Source organism: Meles meles, chromosome 14 (assembly GCF_922984935.1).
Source record: "Meles meles chromosome 14, mMelMel3.1 paternal haplotype, whole genome shotgun sequence".
NCBI classification, from domain to species: Eukaryota; Metazoa; Chordata; class Mammalia; order Carnivora; family Mustelidae; genus Meles; species Meles meles.
Genome location: NC_060079.1, coordinates 30,212,693 through 30,240,063, shown reverse-complemented (window position 1 = coordinate 30,240,063; position 27,371 = coordinate 30,212,693). Strand labels below are relative to the sequence as shown.

The window sequence follows — 27,371 nt, the reverse complement described above, 5'->3', positions numbered from 1 at the left end:
ATGTCAAATAGGGATAAAAGTTAATGGAGAAAAAGCAGGAGAGGGGATGATTGTGATTGTAAAAGCAGTGGTTAAGGAAGAGCAAACTGAAACAGCGACATTGCCATAAAGACAAGAAGGGAATCCTCCCGTTCCATGCTGACTTTCCCTTCGGCAGTGTGTGTTAAAGCTCTCCCCATAACAGAACTGAACAGGTCTACCTCATTCTCTTTCCTGGGTCCATAGTATGCCACTCTTTGCACATAGGAAGGTTCTAGATTAATCCTGTTGTGTAATTTGTTAAGATAATCAGTTAGTGGTTATAAAAAGATTGGGGCAATGCGGCATCCAACCTGATGAATTAGAAAGGGACCTCAGGTGCTCAGGTGTGAGAAGCTCTGGATATAAGTCCCAGGGCCACTCACAGCTGCTCCCCCCAACCGGTGCTTGTGTTATCCTTGAGTATTGCTGGAATGACTTTTTTAGTGTTCTGGCCTCAGGAGAGGTTCTCCCTTCTCCCGCCTCATCTTAGCCTATGCTACTGTGGATCAGACACAGGGTGATGTCTAGAAGCTCCTCTAGCTGGGGTTGGTGGGGTAGCCAAGGCAACACCCTGTTTGCAATTTTCCTCAATGCCAGGCTACCTGGAATCCTTACAGAGTCAAAGGAAATCTTTGACCCTCCAGGTGAGAAGCTTTATACATCCGCCACAAATGAAGTAGAGCAAACATTTTAGGGAGCAGGTAACCCTCTGGGCTCTGAAGGCAATCTTCCCCTTTAGAAGAAAGCATGTAAGCTTCCCTAAAACAAAACAAACAAAATCCTTACCGTCCAGTAATATTTATTAATGTGGATAGAGATGTTTAACTCTGGGCCATCTGACTGAACAGATTCCACATTTAATGAAAGATTAATTTATTCATTTAATTATTATCTGAGGCGGGACCTGGATTATGTCAGCACTCAGCCAAGCTCTGTAGGAGGAATAAATACCAGTGCAACATGGTTCCTGCCCTTGTCACCTTCTAGCTTTCAGCAAAGACAGGACAAGTAAAAAACAAAACAAAGCAACACAACACAACATAGCAGGACTGTGGTAAGTGGTGCCAAATGCAATACAACAAGGATTAAAACAAAGGGGAGAACACTATGATCCAGGGCTTCTTGAAGACCCTTCAGAGAGGAATCTGAGGTGAGATACAAAATGGGGAAAGTGGAACAGGGAGACTCTGGGACTGGGTGAGTGTGTGTGAATACGTGTGAGCGGAAGGGGAGCACAGGCCCAGCTGAGGGGAAGAACGGATGCTGCAAGGGACCACGCAGTGACCCTGTAGAGCTTCAGTGCTGAATGTGGGGTGTGCTTGTGGATGGCAGGCAACGCTGGCTGGGGTGAGACCAGCAGAGGGTCCTAGGGCCCCGACTTCGTTATTAGATGTGGGATAAATACATTAGTTCCAAAAGAGATCCCAAAAAGCACCATCAGCTTCTTCCTCTGTTTTTGTTTTTTTGTGGTATACAGGAGTGGGGGTGGGTTGTACACTTTGGTTTTACAACCACTACTTCTAATTCCAGTAATTTTAAAAACCCACTTCATACTTCTTAAAATAAGATATGCCTATAGTTTAAAAAAGCTAAAAAAAAAAAAAAAAAGCTATAAGGCCTATAGTTAAAAACAACCATCCCCTCTATCACCTGTCCCCCACCCCCACCCCTTCCTGTTCCTTGGAGGAGACCGCGTTTTTGGCTTGCTTTATTATGAAGGAGAGTTATTTGCCAGAGTGAGCTCGCTACACAGGTAAGTCTTTGGCCCCACCCAGTTAGTTACTCTCAGTTTGGTAAATCTATGTGTTATCCAGAGGAGAGAGACTAACCGGTAACCAACCCCATCTCTCCCCACAAAGAGGATGAATCCTGCCGTGGAAGAGAAAACTACTTTCAACTTCCAAATTTAATTTAAGTAATGTGTACATGCTGATATTTCTCAAGTTACCGTTTTTAGAGATTACCTTCTGTCTCCCTAGTAGACAAAGAAAAACTTAGCAGCCCTGTACCATCACCACCTCCCAGCAAGCTTCCTCCCGCATCTCCCCAGTACATTAAAGTAGCGATTTGGGGTTGAATCAAAACTCTGTGTTTAGATTGTTATGACTGTATAATAATTGTTTACTATCGAGCCACATACTGTAAGAAAACACTTCCTAGCTTGTGCAATATTTAGTTTTTCTGGTGGCTCCCCCTGCCTTTTTGTCTATTACTTATTGCTCCTGCACTTTTTTTAAAGTTTAAACTTTTTAACTACAAAAGCCCTATTAAAACCATTTTTTCTTTCCGTGATCAACACCATGATGTTTCCATTATCAACGGTTAATCTGTCACATCTAGTCTTCCCTCGAGGATCCTCCCACTGAGTGGTCTGGTCTAGTGGTTTCCCAGGCCAGCTGCCCACCTGTTGTCCTGGGGCTTCTTTTTAACACCATCTTGCGAAATCCCTGCGCCTCTCGCCTGTGTTGGGTCCCCCGTTTCCTGGATCCCATGGCTTCCTCTTTCTTGGTTTACATCCTCATTTTTGTAGAGCACATTCTCTAGTAGCTTCCTGAGAAAAGGTACATGGGAGGTAAATTTGTTGAGACCTTCCTTGAGCGTCTGAAAACGTCTTAATTCTACACTCAACACTTGCTATACTTAATCTTGTCATTGAATCCTAAGTAAAAAGTCATCCGCCTAAGCATTGTGAGGGCTGAACTGTCTTTGGGCACATGAGGAGCCTGGTGTCATTGGAATTCCTGATCGTTTATATATGACCTATTTTTCTGGAAGGTTTTAGAATCTTCTTTGTAATCCCTGGTATTCTGAAACCTCATATTAAAGGATCTCAGTGAGGATATTTTCTTATCCATTGTTCTGGACCCTTCAAATGTGGATATGCCTATTGTTTCATTTTGAAATTTCTCTTGTATTATCTTTTGATACTTGTCTCCTCACCATTTTTTCCCGTTTTCTGTTTCTGAAACTCCTATCATAAAATGCTGAAACTCATGGACTCATCCACTGCATTTCTTACCTTCTTTTCCTTCTTCCCTCATTGTCCATCTTTGCCCTGTTAATCTACTTTCTAGAAAGTTTACTTGACTTTATCTTCTATACCTCTGGATTTTTTTTTTTTTTACTGTAAGTTTAATTTCCAGGAGCTCTTATCTTCAGATTATCCTTTTTTTTTTTAAATAGGATGCCCTTTTTATTTTGTAGATCTAATACTGTCCTCTAATCTTTCTGAAGATATTTAGGTTCTTAAAAGTTTTTCTTCTACTTCTGAGTTTTCTATATTTTCACTGAGCAAACTCCCCAACTTCTCTGTTTTGATCTCTATATTTTATTCTGTATTTTATGTTGGGGCTTATACTCACTGGTGATGACTCTCTCACTAATCATTTATATTTCAGACACACACACACACACACACACACTTTGGAAGAGTGAGTCTTTACAAGACTAAGTGGAAGCCCTGCGTGGGTGCAGGGCATTTTTATTACCTGGCAAGCATCTTTGTGGGGTAACTGGGTGGGGAATCCAGTCATTTTGATGGGAATTCCAAACACCAGTCAGGTCATTTCTTTGAGTTGTTCAGTTTCTCTAGATGAGCATCCTTTAAACTCTTATTTAAAGAGCCGGTCCCCAGCACTAGGTGCTCTGGAGCTCTGCTAGGAAATAGTCCAGGAGGGTCAAACTTGTTCCCTGTGGAGTTTAATTCTCCTGACTTTACCTCTCCAGTCTGGGCTGCATTTCCATGAGTCCAGAGCATCTCTGAGTCACTTTAGCTGGAGACTGTGCCTCAAGCATCCAGCACGGATGGAGAACTGGTAGGGATGGTGTGATGCAGGGAGAGGACTAATGCTCACACCCTTCCAAGCCTCCCAGGGTCCTGCAGAATGAATTTGCAGGCTTTTCCCAGGCTAGCTCAGCTCCTCCTCCTCCATCATGGTGACATCTTCCCCAAATCTGCTGACATCTCCTACTTGGCAGCATCTCCTTCTTGGCTTGGTCTTTCTTGCTCTCATTCTCTTTTTATCTTTTTGTCGCTTTTTTGACCCTTTACTACGATTTCAGGGAGATTTTGGGATAAGAAGATATGAATGCATTGTCTTCAATCTGACAGAACACAGGTTTCCAGTCTTATAAATTTTTCCTGGGTTTTATGTACTTATTATGTATTCTATTCTGGTCTAGTTTATTTATCCAGATAATTTCAGGTTACCCCAAATCAATGACTAACTACTTGAAACCTATTTTCAGGGAGGATGTTGCCCAAATCATTTTAATTATCCATTATTTTCAAGGGAGTGTTATGCAAAGTAAGTTGAACTCCTCTAAGAATTTAGCTTTATAGTGTCTCATTGTTATCTTGACTCCAGAAGTTTGGACCCATATTCAACTTGAGGTAGATGCCACATTAATTTCTTACTACAGGGGAAGGAAGGAAAGAAGGGAGGGAGGGAGGAAGGGAGGGTTGAGAAGGTGAGCTGGGGGGACAGAGTGGGTAAGGAAATAAAAGAAACAGACATCAAGAAAAGGATTTTTAAAAATCCTGAAATGACTGGCCCAAATAACTATTTTAAGAAAAGCTGTGTAAGTTGATTAAACAAGAGAAAAGACGGCAGAAAGTCATCTGACTTTAAGATAACTCTAAACAATGCTCACTCACATGGAAGGCATTCAAGTAATGAAATCACTAAGTGTTTAGGGAGAAACTCCATTCATTCATTCATTCATTCATTCATTCAGGAACATGAACCCAAAATTCATAAAAAAAACACCATTATCCATCAAAAACAATCCAGATAAGAAAGCGTCACAATTACATGCTCAGATTATCTTCCAGTTATGTTCCTGTCCTTTTTTTTTTTTTTTTAAGATTTTATTTGTTTATTTGACAGAGAGAGATCACAAGCAGGCAGAGAGGCAGGCAGAGAGAGGTGGGGGAAACAGGCTCCCCGCTGAGCAGAGAGCCTGATGCGGGGCTCGATCCCAGGACACTGGGATCATGACCTGAGCCGAAGACAGAGGTCTTAACCCACTGAGCCACCCAGGTGCCCCTGTTCCTGTCCTTTTATGGCCCCAAAAGCTATCTATGTTTGGTTTCAGAATGCAGGCATGTATGTATGCACTAATGTATATTGTATATATTCCTTACCTCATTCCCAAAATGAATTTAGGTCAGATTACTGGTTATCCTTTTAATATGTTTTTATTTTTCCTGAGTATATTTCTTACAAATTTATCTACCTGAAATTATATAATTCTCCCTATACTATGCCATAACTAAATTACGGGCCAATAACTTTTTTAAAAAGTAAGTATGTTGTCAACAACAATGCTTCTAAAGCAGCTGTGATCATATTTTTGCGCTTGATAAGATGAAAGACTTTGCAGTCAGACCGACCTTGTTTTAAATCCTAACTCTTCCAACTTACTGAATGTATGATCTTCAGAAAGCTCACAATCTCCTTAACAGGAAAACGGACATAATATTATCTATTTTGCAGGTTTTTATGAGGATCAAATCACATAATACATATAAAGAGCCTGACATATTCTACATGCCCAATAAGTAAAAGCCTTTAAAATCAGAGCATAAGAAGAAACATTTAACTCTCTAGAAGTACATCTTTTCTAAGTGAACAGTTTTTACTTCTGTTCTTAAGCATCACATCACTAGTAAGCTGGTCCATTAGAAGGAACATGTGAGTTACTTAGGAGTGATGGGGATAATTTCCATAGGCAATTAGGGAAAGCAATATGGGGGGGCAGGGACTGTGGAAAAAAATTAAAGATAATATTTGACTCTGGATCAGTTTCTTAACCTTTTGGGGACACTATTTAACAGCAAAATTGGGAGGCTAGATGAAGCTCCTTCAGATATTAATGAGAAAGAGTTCTACAGTTAGGTAATTTTGGGAATATGTGTTCATTTCCCCCATTCCAGGGACTGGTTTAGATTTGTTTGACCTGGCATATCACAAACTTATTTGCTTACAAATCATCCCCACTTTTTTTTTTTTTTTTCAGGTACTACTTATTAACATATTGTGGAAAGGATGTTGAGTTGACCTGCAGCTTCTCATTCTATAATGTTTCTCTGAGTCTTATGGCCTCAGCTAAATGGTCTAGATAAGGAAAATATAATGTGTCAGAGGTTTTATTTATTGATTTCTCCTATAGCAGCTTATAACACTCAAGGGAGAAAGTCTATCATGATTTCAAGGAAATTTCTAAGTATAGGTTAACATCTCCTCCGCATGGTACCATCAGTATCTCTGATCACCAACACATTGAATGAACTGCTGCCAATTTGGTAGATTTGATTTGGTGAAGAAGAGAGTCAGATTACTAGGACACATCTGGCAACTTTGGCAATCAGTGAATGAAATGAATCAGCAGGGTAGTGATCGGACTTGCTGCTCAGTGATCAACAGGACCTGGATGAAAAATCTCTGCGGGATAAATTAATCCTGAGGCTACTGGACTACACCGTGAAAACAGAAGAAGACTCAAATGGGCATTTCATGGGCATAATTCTTAATGCTACAATTACAAGTTAAACTGCTAAAACGATTTGTCAACTAAAACAATTTCACTTCTCCGATCAACCTACCAGCATTTACTTTGATCTGAAAGGAAAGGGCTGTGCTGTATGTTGCTGGCAATAAAAGGATATACAGCAGGAAAGAGGCCAAAGAACCTACCAAAAGAGTATCCAAGAGCCAGAAGCTGTGTCAGGAACTTTCCATGTAGCCTTCAATAAGTCTTTGTTTTCTTACTGGTAAAAATAACTATCCTCAAGGAGCTTATAGCTAAGTTGATTATATTTACAAATTTGGGATTTTCATTTAATGCCTTCTTACATTACAAAATCATTCTTAATTTATCTACATAGCAGAGATAAAAGTGAATGAATATGTTGATGTTCTTTAATTAATTACATGAAATAAACCCCCCTCCTTCATCTTAATTGCAGGAATTCCAACACAACCTGTTGCTATATTTTCCCTTTTTTCTCTTGATGTGTCTCTTTCCCCTCAAGGCTGCTAAGGTTTTAAAGTGTTCTAATTATTTCTATCTTTTCATTAAATACTCTGCCTCAAAAGCATACTTTTCCTCCTCCTTAAAAGGAAATTTATCAAAAAAACAACATTGTAGAATCCAAAGAATAAGTGTTTTCGTAGTAGGGTAGCCCAATCATCCTAGTTTATCCAGGACTGATAGGTGTCCCATGTGTTGGGCCTTCCGGGCTAAAACTGAGATAGTCTCTGGCAAATAGTGACAGTGGGTCACCTTGGTTTGTTGCCTGAGTGAGAGGACTGGACTCTTGCACCAGAAAGTTGTAATTTTAATCTCCCTATTAGAAGTTCTCTTCTTTCATTGCCAAACAGCTGTAGAAAGCAATCAGACACCAGATGGATGAATGAATTTAATGACCTTTAAGTTTCCTTTACACCGGTGATTCTCAATTCTGGCTCCTTTCTAGATCATCTGGTTAAGTTTTTTAAAATGATGCTATTCCATGATTTGGTCTGAAGGTGAGTCCCAATCATTAGAATATATATTTGAAATTCCCCAGTTTATTCTAAGGTCACCATGGGCTAAAAAACACTACTTTGCATACATTCTGGGATTCAAACTATAGATCTAATAAGAGCCACTCAAAGCCAGGAGAAATCTACTTTATGGGCACTGACTTTTTAAATATTACATGTAAGTTTCCATCTCACATTTTAAACACATGAGAACCCACAAACTGACTGTACATTTATTTACCTAAGGATCAGGATATATGTGTCTGTCTTTTCATGTTTTCATTCTGACCATCAAACACCACCATCTATTGCCTTTGTGTGTGTGTACCGGGCACTGTGGAGCCACAAAGGTTTAAAACTCAAAACTCAAGCTGCCTTCAGGGAGCTCACCATGTAACACATGAAAGGTGACTAAACAATGGAGTCACCAACCGCAAGAGGAGATCAAAGTGGAAATGGCTATGCCCAGAGACGGTTGGGAAATCTGCACAGGGTGGTAGGTAGGGTTTACACAAGGCCTTGAAGACTGGGTGGAATTTCAATTAGAACCAGGAAAGGCAAACCCAGGACGGAGAAAGACACTTTTGGGGTAGGTAAGAAGCAAATATAAATATAATAGTGGTGCCTGGGTGGCTCAGTGGGTTAAAGTCTCTGCCTTCAGCTCAGGTCATGATCCCAGGGTCCTGGGATCGAGCCCCACATCGGTCTCTCTGCTCAGCAGGGAGCCTGCTTTCCCCTCTCTCTCTGCCTGTCTCTCTGCCTACTTGTGATCTCTGTATGTCAAATAAATAAATAAAATCATAAAAAAAATAAAATAATGTAAATATATATATTTATATTCATTCTACACAATGCAAACCATATCTAGGGAGGCATGTAGCTCAGTATAAGGCCAACTGCTGAGCAAGGGGGTCATAATCACCTAATCATTTTTTTGATGATGATCACCCATGACACTGAAAATGAGAACTGGACTGGTAGACGAAAGATTTATCTTTCATCTGGTTTAAGACAGGCATAAAGTCAAGGTTGGGGACCAAGCCATAAAGTCAAGCTTGGAGACCAAGCCACTGAACGGCAGTGACAGAAGTCCCTTTCCTCTCTTGTGCTAGACCCACTAAAGAGACCTCATCACCCAGACATCAAGTCAAATGCTCCAGCAGTCGTGGCCAAACTCTTGAGGTTCCACCCTATCCAATCAAGTGGTGATTTAATGTTGAAGGACTACAGTTACAATAGAACTTGTGCAAAAGTTACTCATTAGTTGTCATGTTATGTGATTATCAAGCATTGATTTTCAATTACTTTTATAATGCAATGGCCTTTTCTCTGATTTCAGAATTAAAGCACTACTATTCCATTTGTCTTTGCCTCCTAAAAGAGTTAATTTTCCTATTTATTCCAATATCTGGTCTTCATGCAAGATATGAACTAAATGTCAATGAATGATCTGGGTATGCATCATCTCAGGAAGTCAGTGGGCAAAATTAACATTTAGAAGTAGGCACCACTGGTTATTTCACACATTATTAACTTATATTACAATTCAAATAAGCTTACAGCTGGCAAAAAAAATCTCTTCTGTAAAGTGATCTCAAACATAATAGGCTTAATCAGAGATAAATTAAATTAGGCAGCCATGCATACTACAGCATATTAATTCTGAGTAGTTATTAAATACATTTTCTGTTATCAGTGGTGTGAACAACATTATATGCAAACATCCTTCAAGAGGGTAGCAACTAAAGTTTATGTCTGGGATGCTATGTGCCTGACCTTTTCCTATGCCTTCTTACACTTTTAAATAATCTTCTCTGCTAATAGGGGCGCTCGTTTTAGTTCCCATAAATGAGTCAACTTTACTCCCAGATAATTAAGCAAAAGAACAGCAAACAAAACTGCCCGGGGGGAGGGGTGGTTTTTTCCAAAGGGAACTTTCCTTTCTATGGCAATTTTTTTTTTTTTCTTTTTTAAAAGAAGGCACTAGTGAAACACAGCTCGGGTAAAACTGTCCAAAGTATAAGGCAGTGAATATTATGTGAAAAACTGATGCATCTCATTCTGTGTTTTGGGTCACCTGTGTTGCCTAAGAATATCCAAAGAAGGAAATTATTAAGGTGCAAAGTTATTTTGTAGAGATCCTACCATGCTCTCTTTCCTTAAATGGTAGTAATCTAAGCCATCAACTAGCACTTGGATTCTCTAAGCTAGCATACAGTGCTTCTGTGAAAGAAAGTAGATACACCAAAGCCTTTATATACACACGTGCACATGCACCCTCTTCCTTGATTGACTTCTGCCATACTCTCTTGTTCTTTTATTAATCAATCAGGCCCTTTAGTTTCTGTATCCAGAAGCAATGCAAGTAAGTAGGTGTGACCACCCTCCCACCCCCAAGTTGGAGAAAAGCATTTGACACTTTTTGCACTTTGCACATTTAAAACTCAATGTAAGGTGACAGGAACATTAAGCTGCCCGGTGAGCAAAATGTGAGACTAATCACTATCTGTTCTTATCCGTGGGTACAATAATTGGCAAATTAAAGTGCCTGAGAAGAGTTGGCCCACCTGCATCAAAAAGCATCACTTTGAAACGGCTAATGAAGATGAATGCAGCCACCAGCTTTACTGACAAGTCCTCCAAACACCAGCGGACTGTAAAAGCAACATTACAGCCCCCATCTAATGGACTGTAAAGTATGCACCATGTAGACTTTTTGTTATTTAAAGGGGTAAAATCCAAACCCCTTCAGTACGTTTTCTAGACATACTGGTGGAATTAAGTCTAGTATTTATCCCCCAAGACCCAATGTTTTTCTTTTTATCCTAGCAAACTGCAAATAATTCGCCTACTAGAATGTTGAGTTTGTAGCTTTAGAACAGCCAGATTCAAATAAATATAAACGCCACAAAAAAAGGACATAACTTAGTTTTAGTAACCTTGCTACTGTCCATTCACCCACCCAGCCATTTATCCATTTACTTGACATGTACTTAATACCTGCTCTGTCCTAGGTATTTCTTGATATTTGGCACAAAGAGATGAATGACATTTCTTAGGGGGCTTGCCACCCCCAAGGAAGGCTGCCTGCATACAAACAGCGAAGAGTGATGACCCGTTTATCATGGAAATACTGCCAGAGCACCTTCCTCCCCTTAGAGACTTTGGAGAGGAGACTGTTGAGCTGAATTCTCAGATGATCTAGGCATAAAATGGAGAGTTTTTGAGGCTGAACAAACTTGAGAAAAATCTTCTAAGCTAAAAGAACAGCATGGGCAAAATCAACACAAAGGTCATGGTCTGCTTGAAGGAAAGAAATTGCCTTCAGAATATATGATGGAAATAAATACAGGAGGCAGGAGATCAACAGATGATGAAGGGAGAGGGAGGCAAAGGCGAGGATATGAAGGGCACTGGAAGGCATGTCAAGGAGTTTGGGTTTAATTCTAAAGTGGTTGTTTGCAAAATCCGGGCCAGATAACCCTGGAGCCCTAGGGAGGGAGGGAGGTGGGATGAGGATGGAGTGGAGGGAGGGGGAGGCCAGGGAGTCAGGACTCTGGATCCTGCAACTCTACCTGAAGCACAGCAGCTTGGCGAGTATCTCTCTTATACTGGGCCTTCTTAATTTTTTAAATAGCTCTTAAAATTTGAACTAGTTTTATAGAAAAGTTGCCAAGATAGTACAGAGAGTTCCCATAAATGCTTCACTGAGTTTCCCCTAACATTAACCTTTTATATTACTGTGGCACATTTGTCATAACCAAAAAACCAATACCAGTACTGCTATTAGCTAAACTCCAGCCTTCGTTCCTATCCCACCAGTATTTCTGCAAATGTACTTTCTCTGTTCCAGCATCCAGTCCAAGATACCACATTGCGTGTCATTGTAACAGGTTCTCGGTTTTTCCTTGTTACCCATGACCCTGACAGTTTTGAGAAATATTAGCCAGTTTTTTAGAGGAAGTCCTTCACTTTGGTTTTGTCTACTGTTTTCCATATGACCAGACTACAGTTATGGGTTTGGGGAGGAATACTGCAGAGATAAGGTACATTTTTTTCATCAGGTCACAGCAGGAGCTGTATGATATCAACAAGACTTACCACGTGTGATGATAACTTTGATCACTAATGTTTACCAGGATTCTCCTCTGGAAAGTTACTCTTTCTCTTCTTCACAAATTCTCTTATTGGGAGTCGGTCATTAAGTTCAATTCCCACTGGAGGATGAAAGTAAACTTTACTTGCTGGAGGAAGCCATAGCTGCCTTTGCTAGGTGGAATTATATTATAAGGAAGATTTGTCCCCTCCATTCCAGTTATTAATTTATTCAATCATTTATTTATATGGATGAACTCATATATATTCATCTTATACTTTCAACTGTAATCCAATACCATGTTATCTATTTTGTTCTCAAATTATTCGAGCCTTGGTCACTGGGAACTTTTTTAGGTTGGCTCTTATGTCCCTTTTGACATGCCCCCATTCTTCTGGTTCTTGAGTGCCTTATTGCTATGGGGAATAATGCTCCAAGTTTACATTGTATTTTTTCATCCTCAGCCCTAGAACCAGCCATTTCTCCAAATATTCCTAGTTCCTTTTATTGGGGCATGATGTTTAGAAACTAGTATTTGGGCACTGGTGTTTAAGCTGCTATGGGGGTAGCACTGCCCCCAGGGCCTGTCAGCAGGAAGAGCTAGGGAAGGTACAGATATATTCAAGCCAGGTATACACACATAACCACAATTGTTCCTATACCTGTCTGTCGGTATATATATATTAGGTTACATGTTCCTACGTGACATGTCCAACTCTAACCCAGCACTAAGTTTTTCATTCTAGCCTCCCCTCCTTGCTTATCTGCAAATGCCATAGCAGGGAGAAAACTGGCTCTTACCATCTATTTACTGTTTTGTTCAACTCCAGGATTTTAACCTGAAAACAGATTTCTACTACTTTAAAATAAGAAGAAAAAGCCTGAAAACAGATACTGTAAGAGAAGGTCATTAGATTATTTAATGTATAAAGGTACCATAATTATATTTGTATTTTTAGAAATGTTACCCTAAAATGAGTGAGAGATGGCTCAAAGGGGCTGAGCTGTAAGGCAGGATGCTGTGATTCTCCACATGGAGGGTAAGGACCTGCCATAGCTATGGAAATACAGAAGAAAGAATCAACCTGAGAGAGACTTTAGAAGATTAATGCATTGAAGTGATTAGATGTGGAAAGTGAGAGAGATAAGTCAGAGACGAATGTGGATTAAATAATGGGGTGCCCAATGTGCTTTTATCTGCGTTAGACAAGACACAGGGAAGAAAGGGTTCGGGAAGGAAATAACACAGTCTGGGGACTTTTAAGTGGAATATCCATGTGGACATGCTTCAAAGGCTTGCTGGAATGAGGTTCGGATTTCAGGAGAGTTGTCTAAGCTGTAGAAGTGAATTTCAGGGTCTTCGGCCCAAAAAGGAAGATGGAAAACCTTGGGACTGGATGAAAAGGCCAGAAATGTATGAAGAATAAAGAACAGATAGGAGCAACAGCCTATCATGATAGATACATGCTGAATTCTAATACAAATCATAGAAAATGGAAAGAACTTTTGAATTAGATAGTATATAGTGCTACAGAAATGTATAGCTTTATTTTTTTTCTTTAATCATCATCACTGTAATTGTTCTGTTTTCACCAAATCATTTCATGGTTCTTCTAGGCACATAGGAAGACTATAATTCCCACTAGCCCTTGCATTTAGGTGTAAAGGTAACTAGTTATAGACAAAGGAATGTGGATTGCCACATGCAGCCTGAGCCCTGAAAATCTCCTGTGGGATCCTGTACTTAATTGTCTATCCCAGTGTCAATTTCATTGATAATCAGGTACAAGATAAGTGAAAGATTCAAGAATAAAAGAGAAAAACTTATGAGGCACTGAATGGATAAAGAAGAAAACTTTGAGAAAATTAAACATCCATTTATGATAAAACAATAACCAACTAGAAATGGAAAAGAACTTTTCCAATTTGATAAAAAGCATCTCTGAAAATCCTACAGCTAAAATCTTATTCAATTTTTAATTCAATAGAAGAGTCCTCAGGAAATCAGAAGCAAGGCAAGGATACCCAATCTCACCACTTCCTTCCCAGAAGGTTTGAACCACTACAATAAAGTAAGAAAAAGAAATAGAAGATAAACATTGGAAAGAAACAAAACTGTCCCTATGTGCATAGTTTATATTTTAAAATCCTATGAAATCTACCAAACAATAATTATAGCTGGTAAATAAGCTTATAAAATCAGTACAGTTTTATCTTTATACTGAGATATAATTCACATACCATATATTTCATCCTTTTTAAGTATATAGTTCAATGGTTCTGCATATATTTACAAGATTGTGCACCTATTATCCTTATCTAATTTCAGAATATTTTATCATCTGAGAAGGAAACCTGTACCATGAGCACTCACTCCCCATTCCCCCAAGTCCCTGGTAACCACTAGTCTACTTTCTGTCTTCATGGGGTTGCCTTGTCTGAACACTCCACCTAAATGGGATAAGACAACGTGATGTCTTTTTTGTCTGACTTCTTTCCCTTGGCATTCTGTTTACAAGTTTCATCCACATTGTAGCATTTATCCATATCTCATTCCCTTTTTTGGCTGAATAATAATCTGTTGTGTGTATATGCCACATTTTGTTTATCTGTTCATTAGCTGTTTGGGTTTTCAATACTTTCGGCTATTAGGAATAATATGGTGATGAACATTTGTATATGAGTTTTTCGTGTGAATGTATATATATAGATATGTATTTTTAAAGATTTTATTTATTTGCCAGAGAGAGGGTGAAGGAGAGAGAGTATAAGGAGGGAGAGTGGCAGGCAGAAGGAGAAGCAGGCTCCCTGCTAAGCAAAGAGCCAGAAGACGGACTTGATCCCAGAACTCTGGGATCATGACCTGAGCTGAAGGCAGATGCTTAACCGACTGGACCACCCAGGTGTCCCAGTGTGAACATATATTCTCAGTTCTCTTGGTTTTATACCTGAGAGTACAATTTCAAGGTCAAATGGTAATTCTATGAATAACTTTTTGAGGAAATGCCAAACTCTGTTCCAAAGTGGTTGCAGTATTTCACGTTCCCACCAAAAGGAATAATGGTTCAAAATCTCTACCTCCTCACCAACACTTATTATCATCAGTGGTTTGGTTTTTTTTTTATAGTAATCCAAGTGGGTATGAAGAGGTATTTTACTGTGATTTTCATTTATGTTTTCTTAAAAACTAATGATGATATTTTGTGTTATATTCATACATTCGTAGATTGCTATCTCAACAACATTAGTCTTCAAGAACATGTGGTGTCTCTCTACTTAGGTCATTTTTTTTTTTTTTGACATTGCTTTTTTAGTGTTCACTGTCCACATATCATGCTTCTTTTGCTATACTTATTCCTAAGCATTAAAAAAAATTTTTGATGCTATTTTAAATGGAACTGTTTTCTTAATTTCATTTTTAGATTGCTCATTGCTGGTGTATAGAAATATAACTGGTTGTAATACACTGATCTATCCTGCAGCCTTTCTGAACTCATTCATTAGCCCCAGTGGTTTTGTGTGTATGTGAATTCCTTAGGATTTTGTCTATATAAGACTGTGCCATCTGTATTCAGAGTTTGTTTTATTTGTCCCTTTCCAATTCAGATGCCCTTCATTTCTTTTCTTTCCTGCCTTGGCTAAAACCCCCAGTATATTATTGAATAGAGGTGGCAAGAGAAGATATCCTTGTCTTATTCCTCATCTTTGGTGAGAAACATTTTCAGTCTTTTACCAATAAGTATGACGTTAGTTGTAGGTTTTTCATAGATATCCTTTATCAGGTTGAGAAATTTTCTTTATATTTCTAGTTTGTTGAATAGTTTTATTATGAAAGGTATTGGTCAAATGTTCTTTCTGGGTCTACTGAGATGATCACATGGTTTTTGCCCTTTTTTTCTATTAATATGGCATCTTAAATTGATTAACTTTTGAATATTGTACTAGCCTTGCATTCCTGAGATAAATCCCACTTGGCCATGGTGTATAATTCTCTTCACATGTTGTTTTATTCCTAAAGAATATTGGTCTGTAGCTTTCTTGTATTTGTTTGATTTTGGTATCAGGATAATACTATAATTATAGTTTTTTATGTTAGCAGTAAGCAATTAGGAGATAAAAAAATCAAAATTTCACCTGAAGTATTAAAAATACTTAAAATTCTTAGTAATATGAAACAAGAAGCATATAAGAATTTTACATAAAAACTACCAAATATTGCTGATAAATACTAAAGAAGATCTATCAAAATAGAGAAGGTATATATGTTTATAAATTGTGCTTATGAATTATGCTCATTATTGATGATACTCAAATCTTCCCAAATTGAGGCTTAGATTTAATATATTCCCAATCAAAGCCCCACTAAGCTGATTATTTTTAGAAACTGGCAAGCTAATTCTAAAATGTATATAAAATTCCATAACAACTAAGATATCTAAGCCAATACTGTAAAAGAAGAACAAAGATGTAAGGCATATATATGTATATGTATATATATATGTGTGTGTATATATATATATATAGTAATATAGTAAACCTCAAAAATAGAAGCATAAACAACCCAACATAGAGATGAGAAAATAATTTAATGGACATTTTATGCAGGAAGATATATGAATGTCTAGTAAGCACATAAAGAAGGTTTCCAGAAATGAATCATCAAGAAAAACACATATTAGATAAGGAAGTACCACTAAAAACCCAACACAGTGGCTAAAATTCAAAAGACTGACAATACCAAATGTTGAGGATATAGAATAACCAAAACTATCATATGCTGTATGTAGGGATGTAAAATGCTGCAACTGCTTTGGACAAAGACCTGTAATTTCTTGTAAAACTGAATATGTACCTACTATGACTTAAATTCCACTCTTCAATATTGACCTAATGGAAATGAAAGCCTACATTTACAAAAGGACTTGTTCAGGAATGCTCATAATAACTTCATTTATTAAAGTCAAACCTGCAAAGAGCAAAGGTGTTCATCCATCAAAGAATGATCAATGAGGGGGCGCCTGGGTGGCTCAGTGGGTTAAGCCTCTGCCTTCGGTTCAGGTCATGATCTCAGGTTCCTGGGATCGAGCCCCACATTGGGCTTTCTGTTCAGCAGGGAGCCTGCTTCCCTTCCTCTCTCTCTCTGCCTGCCTCTCCGCCTACTTGTGATCTCTCTCTCTCTGTCAAATAAATAAATAAAATATTTAAAAAAAAAAAAAAAAGAATGATCAATGAACTGTGGTATATTTATGGAATACAATATCAGTCCCCAGGAAATAGAAAGTACAGCAAAGGAAACAGCCACCAAAACTAAAAGACAACCTACAGAATGGGAGAAGATTTTTGCAAATGTTTTATCAGATGAAGATGGATATCCAAAATCTATAAAGAACTTATCAAACTCAACACCTGAAGAATAACCCAGTCAAGAAATGAGCAGATGACATGAACAGACACTTCTCCAAAGAAGACATATAAAGGCCAAAAGACACATGAAAAAATGCTCAACATCACTCGATATCAGGGAAATACAAATCAAAACCACAGCGAGATACCACCTCACATCAGTCAGAATGGCTAAAATGAACCAGTCAAGAAATGACAGGTGTTGGCAAGGATGCAGAGAAAGGGGAACCCTCCTACATTGTTGGTGGGAATGCAAGCTGGTGCAGCCACTCTGGAAAACAGTATGGAGGTTCCTCAAAATTTGAAAATAGAGCTACCGTATGACCCAGCAATCACACTACTGGGTATTTACCCTAAAGATACAAGATGTAGTGATCTGAAGGGGCACGTGTACCTTAATGTTTATAACAGCAATGTCCACAACAGCCAAACTGTGGAAAGAGTCCAGATGTCTACCGACAGACGAATGGATAAAGATATGGTGTGTACGTATGTGTGTATATATATACACACACACAATGGATATTACTCAGCCATCAAAAAAAAAACTAGAAGAAATCTTGCCATTTGCAATAATGTGGATGGAACTAGAGGGTATCTAAGTGAAATAAGTAATCAGAGAAAGAAAATTATTGTATGATTTCACTCATATGTGGAATTTAAGAAACAAAACAGAGGAGCATAGAGAAAGGGAAGGAAAAATAAAACAAGACTTGATCAGAGAGGGAGACAAACCATAAGAGACTCTTAACCATAGGAAGAAAACTGGGGGTTGCTGGAGGGGAGGAGGGTGAGGGTATGGGGTAACAGGATGATGGGCATTAAGGAGGGCATGCGATGTAATGAGCACTGGGTGTTATATATGACTGATGAATCACTGAACTCTACCTCTGAAACTAATACACTATATGTTAATTAAGTGACTTAAATAAAAATTTAAAAATTAGAAAAAAAAAAAGAAATGCACTGATAAACTCAGGAACAGAATCATCTCAAAAACATTACATTATTTGAAAGAAACCTGACACAGAAGAGTATGCGGTATATGATTCTGGTTACATGAAGTTCTAAAACAGAAGTGATTTACTCGGATGTGAAGAGGGCTGGGGATTTGCTGGGAAGGGGTATGAGGGAATTTTCTGAGGTGATTCAGATTTGAGCACATTTGTCAGAACTTACAAAAATGTATACTTAAGATCTGTGTATTTTATGTAAATATATATTTTGCCTAAAAAAGAATTATTAAATAAAACACAAAGTTTGAATTCTAGTAATGATATATAACCCAAAGTATTTGGGGGGAAACGGTAGTGATGTCTACAACTTACTTATTAAAATGGGTCCGAAAATAGGATGGATTCGTAGATGGCTAGAAGGACGGAGGGATAGTGGTGGGTACATGAGTGTTCACTAAACATTTCTTCCTACCTTTTTGTATGGTTAAAGATTTTCATAATAAAATGATGCAAAAGAAAAAAATTCTTAAAACCGGAGTCTTTCATAATAAATGAATTTAAAAAAATCAAAAGGAAAAAAGAAAGCAATCCCAGCTTTGTAAGATACTAGCCATGTGAATTTGGCAAACTATTTAAATAGTCTAAGTATAAATTTCCTTATTTATAAAATGTAATGGGATAAATAATACCTCGTATAAAGGATTGGTAAAGGACTAGACTTGCTGATATATGTAAAGAACAGTTCCTGGGATAAATAAGCACTGAGTAAATGTTTTAGCAACTATTTTTAGTGAGCGTGGAGTGCCTGTGGCCATAAACCCACAAAAATAAGATGTCTCAAAAACAGAAGAGGAGGATAGTGTTTGCACATTCCGTGAAAGCAGTTGTTATGCTTGTTGCATAGATAAAGTCAGATTCACTGTGATTTTTTCCAATGCATGAATGGCATTTATTAGGACCTCAAAGTGAATGAGTTAGTAGAAAGGAAATACTATATTTTTGAAAACCCATAAAGCGTATTTTTAGAAATGGTATTTCCTTGACTTTCATTCCAGGAAAATGCTAACACACGGCATGAAGCATGCTGGGCCCAGAAAAGCGAGCCTGCCAGATGCCACAGCAATAAATAGAGTGAGTCCTTGGAGAGGAAGGGTAAAACGAGAACATGTAGCATTATGTCTCCCAAACCCTTCCCATCTGGTATTTAGCCCACTGAAGTCATGGGGTTTTGGGAAATTCACCCTTGTAGGCCACTTTTAATTAATTTTCTTATTTATTTGTTCAGCAAACACTTAAATCACAGCCTACTTACGGCACCGTTCTACTATGCGTTGCCCTCCAGGACCTAACCAAAATGAAGCTGGATAAGGTAATCTTGGGGGAAAAAGTTCTAAGTGCGGTAAAAGAATAAAATAGTACTATTTACACCCCGCCACCTCCTTTTCAAGATTCACTTTAAACATACGATTTTTAGCATTTTTAATCAATAGATGAAGCAACTGCATGTTTTCCTAAGTGACAGAAATTCTCAGACAGAAAAGAAGGGAGCAGAATTTATGTGGGTTATATCCTACTTTGCTGAGAAGTGTATAAATAAAAATACATTTTTATAAATGATATTTTCTATAGTGCTTATAAACATCATTTTTATAAATGGTTATTGTAAATGGAAGTGGAATGTCTTCATGTTATATCTTTTACTAAATTGAAATGTAGCAATGTTTCTAATAAGAAAACTGACCTCTAGAATGTTGAAAATTGTTTCATCTTATTATCGCTGTTGTTTCGGGGATTGTCAAATATATATACTTTTGATAATTCCAAGAAACTGTGATTAATGGATTTTTGCCCAGGATTTTAAAACAACAAAAGAAATTCTTTTAAATGAAAGGAAAAGTACATTCCATTCCCTCAACTCATCTTTATTTTGGGATTATACTGTCTCTGCTAAAATTGAAGATGGAATTTCTAACAGTGATGGCATTGTTCAGTAAATAGCACTCCTTTGTGTGTGTGAAACATTTCAAATGAATAGAAATGGTCTCCGACTTTTTAATCAGAAAACTTTCACCTATAGTATTTATTCAAATCTTGGCCATATTTTCAGGGAAGAATTTAGAAAAATGTCTTTCTCATAAAAATATGTCATTCCCTTGTGTCTATTTAAAAAGGAACTCCCTTTCCTCCCTGCAGTTTGCAGGCACACACACACACAAACCCAACACTATCAATAGAAGCTAAAGATAAAATTAAAGAGACATTGGCAGCATGCCAGATTCTGGGATAAGAGGGAAGAGGAAGCTGGTTGGCAGTCACCTCTCCCTGCTCTTATCTTTTCCTCCCACTTCTCTCTCTTGGGCTGGGGCTCTGGGATGTCCATACTCTATGACCTCTTTCTTGAGTGGAGACGGCAAGCTGGGAGTCAAGTGTCCTGTGCTTTAATGTCTTATTATCCTTCCCCTCAAGCGAAACCTTACTGCTGAGGGGAAATGAAATGTTACATGTAAATGAAAACAGTCACTTGGAAATCATCTTTCTGGGTTCCATCACTGATACACCTGTAATTTTAAAACAGCCTTTTAATTTAAATAGCAAAAATTTGTCAGACAAGTATATTAAGGAGATCTATACTCAAAGTTTACCACTGACTTTAGGCTAATCTACTGTTTTCTAGATTAATACACATTGCTGGGGCACCTGGGTGGCTCATTTGGTTAAGCATCTGCCTTTGGGTCATGTCAGTATCTGCTTGGGGGCTTGGATGGAACCCCCCAGTGGGATCCCCAGTCAGCAGGGAGCCTGCTTCTCCCTCTACCTCTGCCAGCCCCCACTTGTGCTCTCTCTCTCTCAAATAAATAAAAATCTTAAAAAAATTAATCCACATTTTCAGAATGGCAAAAGGCTAAACTTCTGTAATTCCTCTAAGTGTGGATCATCTTAGAATAAAATTATTAGGAAGAAGTTAGGGATTCATGAAGCAGGATAGAGAGGGTTTATGTTGTTCTTGAGATTTTTACTACTGTATTTACTACTGTATCTTCTTGAGAGGTTATAACTACACTGAGATTAAACATCACATAATTCCAACAAGTGTGCTGTCTCTGATTCACCCAGACCAGGCAGGTTTCCTCATGTTAATTTTGTCTCTTTTACAATCATCCTCAAAATTCTTTGTCCTTCCTTAATTATTTATATCTATATCTCAAGTAGTAAGAGCACACTTGAAATTTACGAATTTGCTAGGTTCCTAACACTTATTAGTTCTGTTTTCTGCCTAGACTTGTTAAGCTAATTTTGTCTTCAACACATTCAGGAATAATGCATTCACTTATCTTTACATTTTGCATAGTTGTTTCTATTTTGAAGAATCCAAATTTAGGTTTCAATTTGCTCAAAATGAACTTGCTGATCAAATCTGAATCAAAAACCAGACTGATTTTTTACTCTTTTCCGTTCCATTTCAAATGTTAACATACTTTCTCAAATAACATTTGGAAAACTTATAATCCAACCTACGACCAACTGTCTTTCTCCCAAGCCAGGGATGGCCTGGTTATTTCTTTTCTTTTAAAAAAAAATTCTATGGACTCTGATATAAAATAAAAGGAAACAAAATATAAAGGGATGACAGCAGGCCTATTACTACTGGGTACATTTCCTCATTTTCTTCTGTGGCTCCATGGGGCTGGGATTAGAACCCTGCTGTCCCACTCCAGCTCCTAGGAAGATCAGCCCAAAGAGGAAGGCAAAAAGGCTACCAATTTGGTGACAACTGGAGCTGAGTCCCAGTGCAACACTGTGGAGGCAGATAGATGGATAGAGCAGATATCTTATTTTCTAAAGCAAGATCTGCCAAAATGAAGGGTGTACGATTTGCTGGAATTACACCACAGTTACTAACAAATATGCCAAATGAGAACCTGGGGTCATCTGCAGATCTATCATGATCATGGGTACTGATACAACTCATAATTTAATGTTAGAAGATGGCCCTAATGATCTCACACTGGGAATATTTGTACTACCAGAACAATCTTAAAAACAGATTGAAGATTGAAAGCATTTCCCTGCTCATTCCAGACATATAGCAAAGCCTGAGTATTTTGGGGAGGCCCAGCAGAGCCGCTATAGGTAATGTGTGTAGGCATTTCTGACAGAAGCTCTATTTTCTGAACACTTACACTCAGGTACAAAAGTCTGCTGAAAACTAAACGTGGCCCAAATCTCAACTTAGTAGAACGCCATCAAATACAGAGAAAAATAAAGGTTAAGGGGGGAAAAAACCCTATGGACTTGACTTTCAGAAAAGACCACAGCATTGCTTGCAAGGGAGAACAAAGGAAATCTCAATACTTATTAATCTTTTTGTATAGAAAATTACATTTGGCAAGTGGTAAGAAAATTTACAGTATAATAATTTCCAGCATCTTGAAGGAACTAAATAATTAAAAAGAGTGAGAACTGAACCCAGGAAAGGTTCTGCAATTCTAGAAATAATTGCTTTACTCCTGAATTTTTCTAAGTTGCATTTTGTTAGTGGGGTCAACTGGGTCAGCCCACTGTCATATACAGAAATATGATTTACCAAAAAAAAAGCTTTAATCCCTTAGAATAACAAAACAGAACCAAATATGAGAGGGGCCCAAACTCTAATACACAGAGCTGTTACAATTTTAAGGAAGTAGACACAAGTTTGGCAGCCTGGAAAGATCTGGGAACCCTGAAACTGAGACTTAAATCTAATAACTCTCAAAAATTAATGCTCTCAGTTAACTCTGATCTTTCATTTCTGCTTATACCTCAGTTTTCAATCACAGGAGGTCGAAATGTTGAAGCTAAGTGTTCTGGTAGATGAAAGATGATTACTAGGAAGGCTAAAATACCTCCAAGTCAAATGACCACATAACCTCTACAAATATTTATTACTGTAACCTCTACAACAATTTATTACCCTGTTTATTCATTCAACCATTCGACGAAGATTTATTTAGCACACACTAGGCAAAACACTCACAAGACAGCCCTAAAATCTACTAAAAAAGTACAAATATGTATTCTTTTGAGGATTTTTAATAGTACCCCCTTTTTTTGAAAGCACCATACACTAAACAAACATCTAACCTTAGATCTGGAAATTTTTAACATTATATCTACCTTTAAAAAAAAATCATATGCATTTTTCTAATGTTGTTATGAAACCAAGAGATGAAAGGAAATGTTTGCTTGCTCCATTGGAAAAGAAATGGCTTCTAGGATCAGGGGCCCCCTGGGATGGTGGAGTATAAAACCCCGTGCAAATTTACTTGAAAAACTCTCTCTTGTGGATGCCAACTGAAGGTCAGAATCTGAGGGCTGGAAAGGAATACCTTCTTCCTTCTTGCATTCTCTCTCTGTCTTTCGTCTATTTCTTCTGTCTTTTCTCACAGTCTGGACACACTTATCCTTGAGTGAGATGGAATGGGCAAAGCCACATTAGAAAATGCCCGTCGGAAAAATCAGGAGGGAAAGAGGAAGGCACATCTACCAGTAACAACAGAGCAAGAAGTAGAAGAGTTTGCTGACAAGAAAGAAGAAAAGGTTTATTTACAGAATTTAAAGAACAAGTATTTCCCAAGGGCCTATTCCAGTGGCAGGCAGGATACAGCCACACCAAGTACGAAACCCTATGTCCTCTGTGAACGATAAAAGATTAAAAAAAAAAAAAAAAAGAACCCTGGTAAATGCTCTGTTATGAGACAGTAGATAGGCTTTATTTGGGAGACTAAACAATAATTAGCTACTAAGAATGAGCCAGATGTCCATATATTAACATAATTTTAAAAAGTGTTAAGGAAAAACAAGTTGCAAAGGTACAAATTCAGTATGATCTCCCCCATTTAAAAATAATATTCTAATATACACAGGGACAGACTTATATTAGTTAGGATATATATCTATATGTCAACATCTATACCTCCATAACCAGTATATATAACACATTATAAATGGAATAATAGACAACAATTTTATTAGTGTTAATATTTCGCCTGGGGAATGGATGAATAGGAAGGATGTTGATTTTTTTTTAGCTTTAAAAAAAAAGAAATCCAAAGCAAATATGATAATATAAATACATTAAAATATGGGGGTGGATATATAGGCTTTTTAAATTTTCCGTAGGTTTAAACTACTTCATAATAAAAAATATATTTTAAAAAATTTTGTGGTTTAAAAGAAAGATGCGGTAGAAATTTAGGCAATTAGAACAAACTATTCTTGTAAGTCCAATTTTCTTACTTTTGAGCCTAGAATATACAAGGCTGATTATTTTCCATCTTTAGCAAGAGGAACAATGGAGAGTTAATGTAGAAGAAAAGACTGTCCTTGATATGGTAAGTCAGTGGCACTCTTGGAAAATGAATGGTAATTTCCAGATGGAACTGAATTATCTGAACATAATTATATTGAATCCTCTAGGTTTAAAAGAGTGTTTCAATCATCTACTATCCATGTAAGTCACTCTTTTCTTCCTTATGGGGTATGAATGTGAGGTTTAAGGAATGGATACTGCATTTTCACTGCTGCTAAAAATGTATCATTAGAGTCTGGATTTGGGAATAACAATTTAAACATTTAAAGTATTGATTAGCTTTTCAAGACCACACTTAACTTTTTTTTTTTTTTAACCCCTCATGAATTCTTCCTGTTCTTTCAAAATTACCATAAAGCATTTTCCTAATGTAATTCCAAGGAGCTCACTGGGTCTGAAGTACTCTAGCAGGAAGGAAACTTGAAAACATTTTATTAACTTTGGATCATTTGCAATTCTTAGAATTAATACCAAAGAGCCAGAGAGTTTTTTTTTGTTTTTGTTTTTGTTTTTATACATCATAATGGCAAATAAGCCGGAAATGTTTCACTAGTGAGGCAAGAGTCATGAGATATATTGTTAAATACGAGGGGTGAAAATATATCACAGACACAAGTGGTATTACTCGGTACACATTTTTCTGAAAAAGTAGTCTCCATGCATGAGGATTAGATATATACCCACAATAAGAGGGCATATTGACCTATAATTTTCAATATTACATCCTTGTATTTTTTATTATATGCTATTTTTCAGCTAGTAGAGGAACATGGCCTCATAAAGCTAATATTTATTCTTCCATGTTTATAGAGCTAGTAGTGCATTTCAGGAAATGAGAAACTCTGAGAAGTCAAATATAACTTGGTGTCTTGTGCACAAAAGAAGACAGAACAGGAAAATCACCATGTTTAAAGAATCTGGCTGAGGAACTCAGTCATAAAGCTTTCAATAATTAAATAACATAAGATAAGGGAAGCCTTTGATGCTATTCTTTCTCTCTTCATACATGTATGCATTTTTGGATAGGATAAATCTTCTCATGTAGGATTCCTCAGTTTACTAGAAAACTAGATAGAAAACTAAATAGAGTCCTCTATTTCAGTCTATTTTCATAAACTCTGTACTTAACATGTGTATTTTGTAAGAAGGTAAGGCAGATATTAAGTATAATCTATTACAACAACCCAGATACTCCTACTTAGAATTGTATCTGTAAGTCATGAACCCATCTCATTTTCTTCATAAGTAACTTCTGTACTAGGGAATTATATGATTTCTTACGTTAATTTAAAAAAAACATAGTGAATGAGATTTTATTTTCTATGAAAAGGTACTTATAGTAAATGTCTCAAGAAAGCAGAGCCATTTTAAAAAAAACATTTCAGAGAGAAAGGGAGAGAGCTCTACATACTACATATTACAATATATTTCTAGGGTGTGCTTTTTTAAAAAAGATTTCCTATTTTAGAGAGAGCACATATGCACGTGAGAGAGAAGGGGGAGCAGAAGGAGGGGGAGAGAGAGAATCTCAAGTAGACTCCCTGCTAAGTGCAGTGCCCAAAGAGGAGCTTGATTTCACGAATCCTGAGATCTTGACCTGAGCTGAAATCAGGAGTCTGATGCTTAACCGACAGAGCTACCCAGGAGCCCTGAGAAATCAGAGCCTTAACAGACCTTCTGGGGGAGAAATTTCCTGAAGCTCAATTGTTTCTACATTCTTTCAATTTACAACTTTCCTTGGGACCTTGGAAGGATCCAGAAAAATAAAAGGCATCAAGTCATTTCCCCGTTCTCTGCTTGAAGCATGGAGTAGCAGTCATCAATAAGCAAGTGCAGGAGAGAGGAGAAATGCTGACAGAGGGCGGGTGAGGCAAGGGATACTGGACTGCAGGGAGGGAGAGTTTCAGCTGCAGTCAACAGCCCTTTAATCTCCCCCGAAACTGATCCTGGAATTTCTGGGGAAGCCCGTGACATGGAGTAGGAAGTTGAAACTAGGGTACGCAGTGAAAAGCAAGGGAAGAAATACTCCTTTGCTAATTATTTAACCTTTTTCAGTCTCCCCTCAGATGTCAGCTTTTTTACTTTTTTGAACTAACACCTCTGCAACATCAACCTCATTATTTCCTCTGGGGTCTAGGTCCTGTCTTTCCTCTAAATCTTCGGAGCTGTCGTCTCTTTGCTATTTTCCTGCACTGAGTTCTGGTATTGTCTTTCCCATAGCCATGTTCCCGCATCAAAAAAAACACTGATGTTGTTTAAACACTAAATCAGAAATTCTAGTTTATATATGCACATTACTGTTTCTGGAGAGCTGAGAAATAAATGTAACTAAGCCCAGAATAGAAGTATGATGGAGTGGGCAGAGAATGGTACCCAGTGTTAAAAACTGGGGTTTAGGCTCAGCCCCAGCCTTTGCTCAACTCTGCCAATGTTAGCATCTTCAGTTCTAAGTGAGGAGTTTGTTGTCTGGGCAGTCCTGGTCCTCTGCAGCCAGATGGGAAGGAGGTCAGAACCTGGTTACCTATTGCAATGACTGGAGGCTGAGGGAGCTAACTACACTTTGGTTCCTGGAAACCAGGACCACTGACCATTCTAAAACTCCCGGGACAATCTTGCATCATAAAGAACTGCCCCCATCAAAATGTCAATACTGGCCCCACCGAGAAACATTAATAGATGATTTTTAATGCTCCTTCAATCAGTCTGGATTCCTAATCTTAAATGGATCATAGAGATCTTCAGAGTCTCAGAAGAAAACTGTGAGGATAAGTAAATTTTTGGATTTACAATTTCATAGAAAAAGTTCACAAAATGGGTTCCTTTCTCCTGAAGAGGAAAAGGATGATTTGAGAACTGAGTCTTTGATGAGACAGGGGGTCTCTGATGAGTAAATTCTCTCTCTCCCTGGGAGAAGGATGCGTTGTCATGCTAGGTGGTCAGGGATTGCTTTGGTTTTCTTGACAACAGGGTTTCTAAGAAAGGAGACTCTATTAGGTTTCAAAAGGAAAGAGGATACC

At 37.8% G+C, this 27,371-nt stretch overlaps 1 protein-coding gene across 2 annotated transcripts in view; it reads right to left on the bottom strand.

Moving 5' to 3' along the window:
* Nucleotides 1-27,371, bottom strand: part of ENOX1 (ecto-NOX disulfide-thiol exchanger 1) — a 581,569-nt gene that overhangs the window by 263,795 nt on the left and 290,403 nt on the right. The window contains exon 5 of one of the 2 annotated variants that reach the window (XM_046028124.1): nt 2,426-2,572. The exons of the other annotated variant lie outside the window; for it this stretch is intronic. Coding sequence (XP_045884080.1) covers nt 2,426-2,513 — 88 coding nt within the window. The 5' untranslated portion in view covers nt 2,514-2,572. The remainder of the gene's footprint in view (nt 1-2,425; nt 2,573-27,371) is intronic. 2 annotated transcript variants of the gene reach the window in all.